Genomic DNA, 13985 nt, shown 5'->3' with positions numbered 1-13985 from the left:
TTCATTACAATTTATCTAAGCACTCCTTGCTTTAGGATCCAAAAGTGCTTCAGTCATAACGCCTATTTCATCATGTGTGAAATTAAGAGTCATTTCTTTACAGATGTACTGCTTCCATGATTTTAAGGGCTTTCAAACAATGTTCTGCAAATATAAGAAATAAGTTTGTTGAACCTGTACTATTCTTTTTATTTTTTATTTATTTATTTTTTTAAATATTTATTTTTTGGTGTAGATGGACACAACACAATGCATTTTATTTTTATATGGTGCTGAGGATCGAACCCAGATCCCACCCGTGCTAAGAATCTTAGATTAGATGGGCATAGTGGTACATGCCTGTAATCCCAGAAACTCAGAAGGCTGAGGTAGGAGGATCACAAGTTCAAGGCCATCCATGCTCAGCGACTTAGTGAGACTCTATCTCCAAATAAAAAATAAAAAGTGTAGGTGCACATACTTGTAATCCCAGTGGTTCGGGAGGCTGAGGCAGGAGAAAGCGAGTTCAAAGCTACCCTCAGCAAAAACAAGGCACTAAGCAACTCAGTGAGACATTGTCTCTAAATAAAAATACAAAACAGGGCTGGGAGGGGCTGGGGATGTGGCTCAAGCGGTAGTGCGCTCGCCTGGGGCCCGGGTTCGATCCTCAGCACCACATACAAACAAAGATGTTGTGTCCGTCAAAAACTAAAATAAATAAATAAATATTAAAATTCTCTCTTTCTCTCTTCTTAAAAAAAAAAAAAATAGGGCTGGGAATATGGCTCAGTAGTTGAATGTCCCTGAGTTCAATCCCTGGTACTCCCCCAAAAAATTTTTAAATAAAAATAAAAAGGACCAGAATCATGGCCAATGGTAAAGTGTCCCTGGGTTCAATCCCAAGTACCATTCACCCCCTGCCAAAACAAATTCTTAGAATAAATTAAGTTTGTGCCCTAAGAGTGTTTACATTTGAGAAAGGAACAAAATATGATAATTAAAGGTACAGTATTGTCACAAAAAACAAAAGAGTCCAGAAAAGGAAAGGGTTCCCTTCAGGCTAAGATAATCTAGAATGGCTTTTAGGACAGGATGAAATCTGAGTGGGGACATAAAGATGAGTTAGATTTCAGTAAATAAGAGATAAGAAGTGTGCCATTTCAAGAAGGGGGATGAAGCAACAAACAATGAGGGAAAACCACAATGCAGGTTCAGAAATACAGAGATGAAAAAGCACAATGAAGTTTCAAACAATGCACATAGTTTAGTTTGACTAAAAGCTAGTATGTGAAGAAGGCAGTATAAAAAGGCTAGAAAGGGATATAGAGACAATTTAAAAGTTCAAGGGAGTAAAGTGAGCTACTAGAAGATATATGAATAGGAAAATGACAAGAGTGAAAGCAAGGCTTTAGGAAGACTCACTGTCATCATGGGAATGACTAGAAAGAGAGGACAATCATTAGTAAGCCTATATCGAGATGAGTCTAATGGGAATGAAAAGCTGGGGGCAGATGAGACATTAAAAAAGTAAAAAACAAGGGCTGGGGTTGTGGCTCAGGGGTAGAGCGCTGGCCTAGCATGTGTGAGGCACTGGGTTTGATCCTCAGAACCACATAAAAAAATAAATAAAGACATCATGTCCATCTACAACTAAACATATTATAAAAAAAAGTAAAAATAAGAGAATGCCATAGAAGACAAGACAGAAGATCTAAGGATAAGACAATCTTCAAAGTTCTAGTGTAGGTAACTAAGAAAGTGGTAGTAAAGAGAAAGAAGAAAGAAGCAACAGCAGTTAAGAGTGACAGAAAAGATGCAGAGGACAATTTTAGATACTGTTTTTAAAGAGCTGGCAGGATACTCACATGGTAATGTCAAGCAGCTCAGCCCAAGGGACTTGGAACTAGCAACTCAGAAGATGGATGAGGACTAGATATAAACATGGGAATCATCTGAATTAAGAATGTTCAGTAAGAATCAGGGACTAGGGTTGTGTCTCAGTGGTAAAGCACTTGCCTAGAATGTGTGAGACACTGGGTTCAATTCCCAGCACCACATACAAATAAATGAATAAAATAAAGATCCATCAACAACTGAAAAAAACTTCAAAAAAAGTTAGTCCCATTATTCCTTTAAAAAAAAGAATCAGGGGGCTGGGGGTATAGCTCAGCGGTAGAGCACTCGCCTCACACATGCAAGGTCCTGGGTTCGATCCTCAGCACCACATAAAAATAAATAAATAAATAAATAAAAGTTATATTAAAAAAAAAAAGAATCAGGATTACCATGGGAATGAGAAGGAAAAAAAAAAAGCTAATGTTAAAGCACAGTGGAACACCTTCATTTAGGGCAGAAAACAGAGGAGACTACTACAGAGAGAAGGAATACAGCAAACCAAGTTAAAATGAAAAGGGGCTGGGAATATAGTTCAGTGGTGGAGCACTGCCTGTGTGCAGGAAACCCTGGGTTCAATCACCAGCACAGAAAAAGGGAAAAAAAAAGAAAAAATTCCAGCCAGGCATAGTGTCCTACCTCTATAATCCTAATTATTCAGAACAGCATGAAGAATACAGATCCAGATCCAGACTGCCTAGGGTTAAATTTCAGCTCCATATTTATTAGCTGTAGACTTTGAACAAATTACTTAAATTTTGTTTCTCACGCAGGAGAGTTCTAAGTTCAAGGGCAACCTAGGCAATTGAGCAAGACCCTGTCTCAAAATAAAGATTTAAAAATGGCTGAGGAGGGCTGGGATGTAGCTCAGTGGCAAAGCGTCTATCTGCCTTGCATGTGCAAAGCCCTGGGTTTGACCTCCAGTTCCAAAACAAACCCCCCAAAAAGAACCCCACCAAAATAAATAAACAAATAAATAAAATGGTTGAGAATGCAGTTTGGTGACAGAGCACTTGCCTAGGATGCATGACTGCCCTGGGTTTGATCCCTATTAATGAAAAGAAAGAAAGGAAGAAAGGGACAGATTTCTATTATTACTATGTTTATCTTGTTCACCATGGTATTATCGCCGGTGCCTAGATCAGTCTATGGTAAAGAGGGCATTTATAAATACTGTTGAAGGAATACATGCAAGGATGAATTCCAAATTCCTGCCTGAACCCTGCAGATCTCTATCATATAGGGTTGCAAAATTTTCTGCCCTTATGTAGCTAAAATGTTTCCTAAAAGTCTCTCCATATTACTCACAGGCTTAACAATTTCCTATTTTCAGTGCAACTTCTGTGCAGCTAGACCATAGTAAATTCCTGAAATAGCTATTAAATCTGTTTACATTTTCTCACCCACTCCAGTTCCACAAATTCAGGTATGTTTCAGATTTATTTTTTTCTTAGAAGGGAAACTTAGGAACTATCCCACATATTATGAAAGATATCCCCCGTTCTGCAGCAAAATGGATGCACAGCACATGTAGCAGAATAAAGACTATAAACGGCCTAACATTAGTTCAAGATAGGTCTTACAACGAATACTTCTTGTTAGGCCGGGGTTTTTGCCAGAAAACTGTGGACATGAGGCAACAGGTAAGACGGTACAGGACATTAAGATGATTTTTGTGAAATGCTATTATGAAAGTAAGAGCCCAGAGGCCACCCTCATTTTCCCCTATTCCTTGCAGCAGTCCTGAGCAACCAAATCATTAGCAGCAATTAAAAACTTGTTCATTTTTAATAATAAATTCAAAAAATTATATAATAATAATAACATATTTTTATTATTATTATTATTCCAAATCTTCTACCTAAATATATAACTTTTAACTAAGGTTTCCCCTAATTCTTCTAGGCTTCACTGATCTCTTCCTTCTCTAAACTCTTACAGCTCTGGTCATCCACTATATCAGCATTAATATACCAGGTTATACTGGTTTTATGAGAACAAGTCATTTTTATTTAAAAAGACCTAAGCAACTTGAAGTCAGGGTCTACTATTTTATATCTATTTAAAAACTATATACAGAATACCCACCATGTGTTAGACACTGCTTTAGGAATCCAGGATACAGCAATGAACAGAACAGTACTCATCCTCAAAGAACCTAACATTTTAGTTAGAACAGAGAGATGATAAATAAGCAAGTAAACAGAAAATGTGTTATATGGATTTAAGAGCTATGGAGAAAAACAAAGCAGGAAAGGAGGACTGAAGAATGCAAGACAAGCCATGCAGATAATCCCACTGGAAAGCACTGCGGGCAGAATAGACAGTATGGGCCTCACACAGCAGACCTCCCTGACCACTAGACTACCTCTACTGAAAATGAATTGTGTCACTTCATTATTTGTTCTCCCACTGTGCTGTTACAGCATCTCTCTCACCATTCTGCAATCATTTGCTATGTCAGTATTGCTTCCCAAACTGAAGGCAAATCTTTTGTGTTGAGCACCAGATAATAAATATTTTAGGTTCTGTGGGCCATACCCTTTGTGAGTCTCAGCTGCAAATACTCAAATGTCTCCTTAATGCCAGAACACAGCCACAGGCAACAAGTAAGGGAATGAGTGTACCTGTGTCCAGTAAAACTTTACTTATGAAAACAGACAATGGGACAGATTTGGCTTTCTAGGAGTAGTCTGTCAACTCCTATCTTATACTGTGAGTCCCCAGAAGTGAATGACAATAGGTCTCAGTGAAAATTCAAAAACATTTACCAATTTGAACTGGATATTAATAAACCCTAATTAAAATGAATTAAACATAGGAGAAAATGTTAATGCTAATTTACCAGCCACTGACTAAAAATAAGTATTTACCAATTTCTTACCAAGAGTGTAAGCCATAAAGTTGAGGATGCCCACAACAATCCAAACCCAATCAGGTACATGCTTGTGACCTGGTGCTGCAAAAGAAAGTTACTATTTTAATACAGTCTAACTACAATTAATTCTTACCATAGCATTTACTGCCAATGAGAAGTGTTTCTATTTATTACAGATTAAAGTACTTTACAATATATTCTGAATGCATAATTAAATATTAAATGTTATCAATAAACTCTGCCAAAACCAAAGTAACTCCCTGACCTCTCATTAACAGTAAGTAATTATATTGACCTTTTATTATAACTCAAGGCTGAGTGGTTATCTTTACATGAAAATTACTTATAAGCCTAGAATAAAAAATAATGCATTTTTAGAATTTAAAAAGTGCCTGCACTTGATATAATTCCTTTTTTATAACTTTATTTTATGCATTTATTTATTTACTTAAGTGTGCTGTGGGTTGAACCCAGTGCCTCACAAGTGCTTGGCAAGCACTTTACCATTGAACCACAACCCCTGCCCCTAATCTAATTCCTGTTACAATTAGCTATAAATATTATTGAGTCTTCATCCTATACTTTCTCACATATTATTAATTAGCAAACAAAAGATCTTTTGATTTGGGTAAAGGCAGATTACCTCAACCAGATGATTTGGGCAAAAGAACCATCTGAAATGTCTGGACTTCACTTTTCCCCGCTATGATAAAACTGAGAGTCTGGTGGTCTGGGTTCTAGGCCTAGCTCTGTAATCAACCAGCATACTGCCTTAAAGATATCATTTAACCTCTCCTATCTTGCATTTCTCAAATATATTGGGACTAGATGGTTTATTTAGTCCTTCAAGTTCTATGACTTGGGGAAATATACCTAACATTTATAGATTTTTAGTTCTTTTAATAACTATGTAATAATCTTTCCCAGTGATTGAACCCAGGGTGCTTTACCACTCACTGAGCTACACTCTTAGTCCTTTTTATGTTACTTTTTATATTGAGACAAGTCTCATGAAGATATAGAGGACCTCTCTGAGCTGTCCAGGCTGGCCTCAAACTTGCGATCCTCTTGCCTCAGCTTCTCAGGTTGCTGGGATTATAAGCATGTACCGCTGTGCTGGCTGAGTAAATATTCTTATTTAGAATAGTCATAGAAAATAATATTTCTAGTTACAAAAATACATTTTAATGGTGTCCTGAAAATACAAAACAAACAAAAAACCCTCAGAATATAAAAAACATGGTTAATGAAATTTAATCTGATTATTCATGTAGTATAGTACTTCTGGGGCCTCTCATGCTTTACAGTTGGCATTCAAGACTTCAATTACCATTTTATTATATATACAGAAGCTATGGTTAAGTATCATTGATAAGAGTTCAGCATATGTATAATTTCAATATTCAAAATTTCTATAACATCAAAGTCCCAAATGTCTGAAACTCCAAATTATCCTACAAAAACAATACTGTGAGTGGTTGTTGATTTTTCCAGGTCAGTCCACACAGTCTACTCAAACCACCACACAACTGACTTATATTACTATGACTCCTGACTGTATCATTTATAAGTATTCTTAGAAATATATTCTAAGTTAAATGCAAAAATTATTCATTCACCTTCACCTTTCTATTCCTTTCCATTCAATCAACTGGCTGAGCAAAAATAAATAAGTAAATAAACCTTGTCTCCCACTATCCACTCACCATCCCAAAACTCTAGGTTCTCTCCAGATATAGCCTGGGGTGAAGGATGGGTGTGGGAGAAAGCAAAGGCAGAAATGTGTGTGCAAAACAATGCTGGAGCACAGAGGAGGAGCAGGCTGAACACTGGCTCCAAAACTGCTTCTGCTCTCTAAGGGTCAGACAAATGCCAAAAATATTTAAGGTCTTAAGAATCATTTTCAGCGGTATCTGGGTCATTAAATGCCAGTAAAAAATGAGTAGAGGGAAGGACAGCTCACATCCCCTTTAGATGAAAGGGGATTTTTCTCCCATAACTAAAAAAGGGAAAGTGACATCTCTGGATTGATAGGTATACTAGGCTCTACCTGTATTCATTTTTAGACAGTTTAGCAATCCTAAATTTCTGTCTTCATGCAACTCTATTCTCTACTTGCCAAAACTTCATTGCTTTTTACAGAGCATGTCTAAATTCAGTGGCAAATTGATATTATATTTCCAGAATTAAATGGAAATATACATAACATATATTCACTTGATTTTTAAAAACAGTTCTGACATCTTACATAATATCCAAAACTTTTCAAAAAAACAAGCATCTTAATAGAACCAGAAAATAACCAACCACACCTAATTTTTCCCAACCTAGATGTTTAAAATTTTAGATTAAAGTAATATTCTTACCTGAAGCATAAAAGTCAGGATCAAAGTATGCCATAAGTAGAAAGTTAAATACAACCAGCAGAAAGCCAGAGAAGGTTATCAGATTGGGAGCCAACCAAGTAGGAAATGCCTATTTTTTCAAAATTAATTACAAAACAATTAAATCTCTGTTCATTCAATAAACATACAAATTTAAGTCATAATATAAGCTACAAATTTGAAAGCATATGCAAGAATCATATATATTAAAATGTAAACTATAATCTCTAGTTGATAGAAATAAACATTTCATTCTGTTCTCTGCATTTTAAATAATTCTATAATCTTCAAACTTTTATAACATTAAATTCTTTTTAGAAAAACTGAAAAGGCATTTCACAAAAACGATAAATGATGGTGTATAAACAGATTTCAACAATGATGAGATAAGTAAATCAAAAGGTATGTGACTATGGGAAGGGAAAAGGGTGGTTTCTCTACATATTTTCTTCTTATTTTTTAATAACTTTTTTTATTTTTTATGTGCCTCACACATGGTAGACAAGCTACAACCTCAACCTCTCTAAATATCATCTTAAACTAAGAGCTGCATACATAAAACAGGCTAAAATACTTGAAATTTACTAAAATAAAAAGCCCGTGCCTATTAATTATCTTACCTTCACTAAAGTGTTCCAGAATGGATGCATGATGTACAAAGAGAGTGGGTTGGTATCCACAGCACTGTACTGTTAAGAAATGAAATATTCAGTTACTCCTTGCTCACTAACAAGGAGGAAAATATTTCTCAAATTAAAACCACAACACAAAAATAACCTGGAGAATACAACTATTTATATGATATCCTCAACTGAACAAATAACTGGAATATCAATATAAATAGGGCAAAGACTGTAAGTATAGTCAGGTATTACTTTTACGGTGAGGGGGAAGGGTCACAGAGAAAGTCTAATGATCAATCCCAAATCATGGAGTTAATCACACAGTGGTTGTTTAATTCACACATACCTATTCAGAGCCCAAATTGTCAGGATAAAAACTCACTCATCCTTCCCTCTAAACCAATTTTATATTGCATACTTGTTCATGGTTATTACACAGGATCAGTAAAATGAACACTGTATGCATTCAAACACTGTTGACTACACACTTTCTCAAACTCCTTTATCCCTCTCAACTTACAGGAATCTAGTTGTTCCCCTGCTCCCCCGCCACCTTTGATACCATTACTAAATACACTTAGAACCTATACAACCCTGGACAAGTTACTTAACCTCTGTGTCTTAATTTATTCACCTATAAAATGAATTATGACAGCCCTTACCTCAAAGGTTTGTCATAAGGATAAGTTAATAATATATGTGAAATACTCAGAACAGTACCTGGCCCACAGTAATTACAATATTAAGTATTAGCTATTATTATTATTAAGTGTATTCTGAGCACCAAAGAAATGACAGACCCCTTTACAAGAGGAAAGAAGATTGCATAAATAAGCAAAGAAGACAAAAATAGGGTCTAGCTGTAAGGTGATGGAACTTATTCTCTAATTACTGGGCTACTCAGTAAGAATTCAAAGGGAACTTTAACAGATGTGTATATAAATTTGTAAAACTTTAAGAGTCATGTTGAGGGGCTTAGGTTGTGGCTCAGTGGAAGAGTGCTCGCCTAGCAGGTGTAAGGCCCTGGGTTTGATCTTCAGCACTACATAAAAACAAATTAATAAAAAATAGGTATTTTGTCCAACTACAACAAAAAAATATTTTTAAAAAGTCATGTTGATACTCTCTCTACACACACACACACACACACACACACACAGACACACACGAGAACTTGGCATGTAAGAAGCACTCCACATGCGCTGGGGCTGTAGCTCAGTGGCAGAGCACTTGCCTCGCATGTGTGCAGCACTGGGTTCGATCCTTAGCACCGCATAAAAAATAAACCAATAAAATAAAGGCATGCTGTCCATCTACAAATACAAAAAAATTTAAAAAAAAGAAGCACTCCATTGATTCCTCAAAAGCTTAAGAATGCAACCAACACAGGACCCTGCTATACCACTCCTTGGTATTTATTCTGAAGAATTAAAGTCATCATACTATAGGGAGCAATGCATGTATATCCCTGTCTACAGCAGCACAATTCACAATAGCCAACTATGAAACAGCCTAAGTGTTTATAAGTCAATGAATAGCAAATGTGATATATACACAATGGAGTTTTATTCAGTCATAAAGAAGAATGAAAACTATTATTTGCAGGAAAATGGATGGAACTTTAGAACACAACTAAGCAAAAAAACCAAACTTTTTCTCTCATATGTGGAAGCTAGAGAGGAAAAAGGAAAAGAAAGCTGGGTGTGGAAGAAGGATCTCATGAAATCAAAGGGGGATCATCAGTACAGGGTTGGGGGAAGAATACTGAGGAATTATACTAGCCAGATTACAGTGTTATATTTGTGTGCACGTACAAATATGTAACAAAGAGCCCCACCATTATGTAAAACTATAATGCACCAATACAATTTTTTTAATGTTTATTTTTTAGATGTAGATGGATACAACACAATGCCTTTATTTTTTTTTTATATGGTGCTGAGGATCGAACCCGGGTCTCGCCCGTGCTAGGCAAGCACTCTACCGCTGAGCCACAATCCCAACCCCCTCAATACAATTTTTTTAAAGTAGCATTCCACTAGATAAAAGGAAGAAGACAAACAAAACTTGGTAAGAGATAATTCCCATCCTTAAGCAATTCACAGTATTATCCAAGGTTATATTACCTAATTCATTCATCTGACATTTAAATGATATTAGACTAGCTATTACTTTGAAAAGGTTACATTTTATGTTTATACGCATTTGAGGATCAAATATTTTTAAAATCATAATTAAAGATCAAAATTTCTTCTTGAATGTTTATGAATATGTGGGAAATACATTCAGTAAAAGTGTGATGAAACAAAAGGAAGGAAGGAAGGAAATAGAATATGATTAAAATACTGTTAGTAAAATGTTGGCGAGGATGTGGGGAAAAGGGTACACTTGTACATTGCTGGTGGGACTGCAAATTGGTGCGGCCAATTTGGAAAGCAGTATGGAGATTCCTGGGAAAGCTGGGAATGGAACCACCATTTGACCCAGCTATTGCCCTTCTCAGACTATTCCCTGAAGACCTTAAAAGAGCGTACTACAGGGATACTGCTACATCGATGTTCATAGCAGCACAATTCACAATAGCTAGACTGTGGAACCAACCTAGATGCCCTTCAATAGATGAATGGATAAAAAAAAATGTGGCATTTATACACAATGGAGTATTACTCAGCACTAAAAAATGACAAAATCGTGGCATTTGCAGGGAAATGGATGGCATTAGAGCAGATTATGCTAAGTGAAGCTAGCCAATCCCTAAAAAACAAATGCCAAATGTCTTCTTTGATATAAGGAGAGTAACTAAGAACAGAGTAGGGTTGAAGAGCATGAGAAGAAGATTAACATTAAACAGGGATGAGAGGTGGGAGGGAAAGGGAGAGAGAAGGGAAATTGCATGGAAATGGAAGGAGACCCTCATGGTTATACAAAATTACATATAAGAGGATGTGAGGGGAAAGGGGAAAAAAAAACAAGGGAGAGAAATGAATTATAGTAGATGGGGTAGAGAGAGAAGATGGGAAGGGAGGGGAGGGGAGGGGGGGATAGTAGAGGATAGGAAAGGTAGCAGAATACAACAGTCACTAGTATGGCAATATGTAAAAACGTGGATGTGTAACCGATGTGATTCTGCAATCTGTATACGGGGTAAAAATGGGAGTTCATAACCCACTTGAATCAAATGTATGAAATATGATATGTCAAGAGCTTTGTAATGTTTTGAACAACCAATAAAAAAAAGAAAAAAAAATACTGTTAGCAAAAAAAAGCAACCCATAATTCAAACGTTTATTAGACAGATTCCATATCTAAAGTTCCTCCATTTCTCTAACCCATTCTGACGAAAATAGAATAACTAGGACAAAAGGTCTGACAGGTAGTAGGAAAAAAATGATGGAGAATATTGTTTGCTTCTACTGTCCAGAATTATAGGCTATGGCATGAAAGCCAGACTCACAGGAGGAACCTATTTAAATTAAGCCTTAAATTCTTTTTGTTTTGTTTTGTTTTTTGGTACTGGGGATTGAACCCAGGAACACTTTACCACTGAGCTACATCCCCAGCCTTTTTTATTTTTTATTTTGAGAAAAGGTCTCATTAAATTGCTGCAGCTGGCCTCAAATTTGCAATCCTCTTGCCTCAGCCTCCAGAGTCTCTGGGCCACTAAGCCTGGCTTAGTCTTATATTCTTACTAAATTTTCACTGAACTTTTAACTCTTACTAAGCTTTCAACCTTCACTGGCATTTACAGGCCTTTACTACATAATATATACCATCATCACATCAGAACCTCTACAGAACGAAGGAATCCTAAACTGATAGGATCATCTGAACTTAAATGAACCAATATGAACCCCTGATACTGCCTATGAAAAAGTGGGAGGGCCCTGGCTACTCTCACTTCACAAATCTGTACCTAGAACCACGTGATATAGCCACTAGGCCAGATAAACTGGAAAATCATCCCTTTCAAGTTCTCCATCGATTGCAAAGTACAAAGTTATAAGAAATTCAGATCACAAAAAAAAAGATTAATGTATCACATGAATACTTAATACAGTACACAAAGTACAATGTTCTTAATTCAAATGTTTATTGAATGAGTCTCATTCAGTAGTTTTCCATAATTTTAATTTAGACCTAGAAGAAAGTCCTTTATGAGCCAGGTGTGGTAGTACACATCTATAATCCCACAAATGAGGCATAACATAGGAGGATAGTAAGTTCAAGGCCAACTTGGGCAACCTGGCAAGACCCTGTCTCAAAATAAAAAAGGGCTGGAGATGTAGTTCAGTGGCAGAGCTCCCTTGGGTCCAATCCCTAATATGGGGCAGGGGAGGTCCTGAACTGACAGTATGTTGACATGAAAAACTCTTTTTAAATTCTGAAACTTTATTTCTAAATTTCTATTTCAGAGGACCAGTAAAAGTAAAGAATACAGAGTTAAATACAAGAAGTCCTGTTTGCCTACTTGGATTTCAATTATTTGACATTCAATAATAGCTGATGAGAGCTCAAGTACAGCAAGAAAGATTAATGAGATTATAAAAGGCACCAAACAATAAACCTAAACAACACTAAGTACTCTAGCCTTACACATCTGACTATTTCTTAAGGTCCTATATCACTTGATATAAACAAAGAAACTCTACACGGTCTAGTGAATCAACAGGAGGAAGAATAACTTAAACCTTCCATATGTATCAGGAAAAAAAATACAATTTTAAAGGTGCTAAGGTATTCATTAATAAATTAAGGGTATTTATTGAATTAAATTAATTTAATAAATTAAAAGTACTTATTAATGTTTGTTGAATATACTTCTATTGTGCATATACCAGAAACCTAAACCTACTATCTAAACCAGTTAACACCTAGCGTGACTTCCTTGGCTCTACAATGCATTAGGCCCTGGAAAAATGATCAAGGATCATAGCCTGAGTTGGAGAGAATCATTTCAAAGCAAAAAAAATCTCTAATCATAAGCATGCTCAGAGGACGTCTAACCTAATACTCCATTGTGTGTCTTACCCTCTTCTAGGAGAACAGGTAAAACAGACATCTGGACTTCTAGTTACCAAAACAAATCAAAATTTGTACCTTCTAGAAGCAACCCAATCCAGTATTAAAAATTCTCTGTAAACTAACAAATCCTCTCCACCCTATATTTTCTATCCTGTGTTTTCATTTTGCTCCACAAATGTAAGCAGACAAGGGTCTAATTTAAACAGTCCTTATAAAAACAGTCCTTCAAATATTTGGAGATAGCTCTCCCTATCATACCTAAACTTCCCTTCATCCATTTCTATATCCCTTTGGCTTCTCCTCTTTTGCCATGGTTCCAGCCTCTCTCATCAGCTATGTCTAGGGATTGGACAACCAAGGATTGGAGAGTTTTTTCTGTATAAGCCAAATAGTAAATATTTTAGGATATGGAAGCCAATAATCTCTGTAACAAATATACAACACTGTCATTGAAACCAGAAAGCAGTAACAGAAAATATATAAGATAATAAGCATGGCCTATTTTAATAAAACTTTATTCATAAAAACAGGTGGCTTGGGGGCTTTGTTTGACAACCCCAGCAACAGACAATCCAATTTGTTGTTAATCCAACACAAAAATTGATCCAGGGCAAAAGGAATATTTCAAATGGTACCTGAGTGGAGATAACAGCATGAGACTATGAGTCTTTTTTCTTCCTCAACACCACATGCTGCTCAAAATACTCATTAATTTTCAGTGCAACAAAATTACTCAGCAGACATATTATGTATGTATGCACAGCTTTGCAGTCATGTGGCCCCCTGGCCTTTCCAGTATGAACTGCTAAGCCATCCTGCTCTATGGGAATATGAAGTTGACTGTTGCAATTTAAGACTATTGTCCTGTATACAGGCCATTTTAACAGCTAAAGCTGATCTCAAATTTGTGATTCTCTTGTTTCAGCATTCCTAGTCACTGAATTACAGGCATGCACAACTAACCCCATCTGAAGTTTTGATTAATGAACTTTTTGGTTAGTTGAACTCTTGCAAATTGACTAAAATGCATTCTGAAAATATTGGGGGGGGGGGGGCAACCTAGAACTCAGTTTCTCCTGTTATACTCTCAAAACAGGGTTCTGACACCATGTTCACAAACCCAGGAAGCAACTGATTCTGCAGGGGACACCAGCTGGGGATCTACACAATTCTACTCTAATATGTACCTGGAGGATCCAGCCTCCA

General features: G+C 36.3%; 1 protein-coding gene across 1 annotated transcript in view; it reads right to left on the bottom strand.

The window, feature by feature from the left end:
• Positions 1-13985, bottom strand: part of Selenoi (selenoprotein I) — a 50200-nt gene that overhangs the window by 21125 nt on the left and 15090 nt on the right. Inside the window, exons 2-4 of the mRNA XM_046441418.2 lie at positions 7755-7823; positions 7117-7225; positions 4757-4831 (exon numbers count right to left, since the gene is read on the bottom strand). Of these exons, the coding sequence (XP_046297374.1) occupies positions 4757-4831; positions 7117-7225; positions 7755-7823 (253 nt within the window). The remainder of the gene's footprint in view (positions 1-4756; positions 4832-7116; positions 7226-7754; positions 7824-13985) is intronic.

The sequence above is a fragment of the Marmota monax genome, unplaced genomic scaffold, assembly GCF_021218885.2.
Source record: "Marmota monax isolate L192 unplaced genomic scaffold, Marmota_monax_Labrador192_F-V1.1 WCK01_AAM20220418_F8-fsc00010, whole genome shotgun sequence".
Classification (NCBI taxonomy): domain Eukaryota; kingdom Metazoa; phylum Chordata; class Mammalia; order Rodentia; family Sciuridae; genus Marmota; species Marmota monax.
Note: the sequence above shows the minus strand (reverse complement) of the source record. Positions and strands in the feature narration are given on the sequence as shown.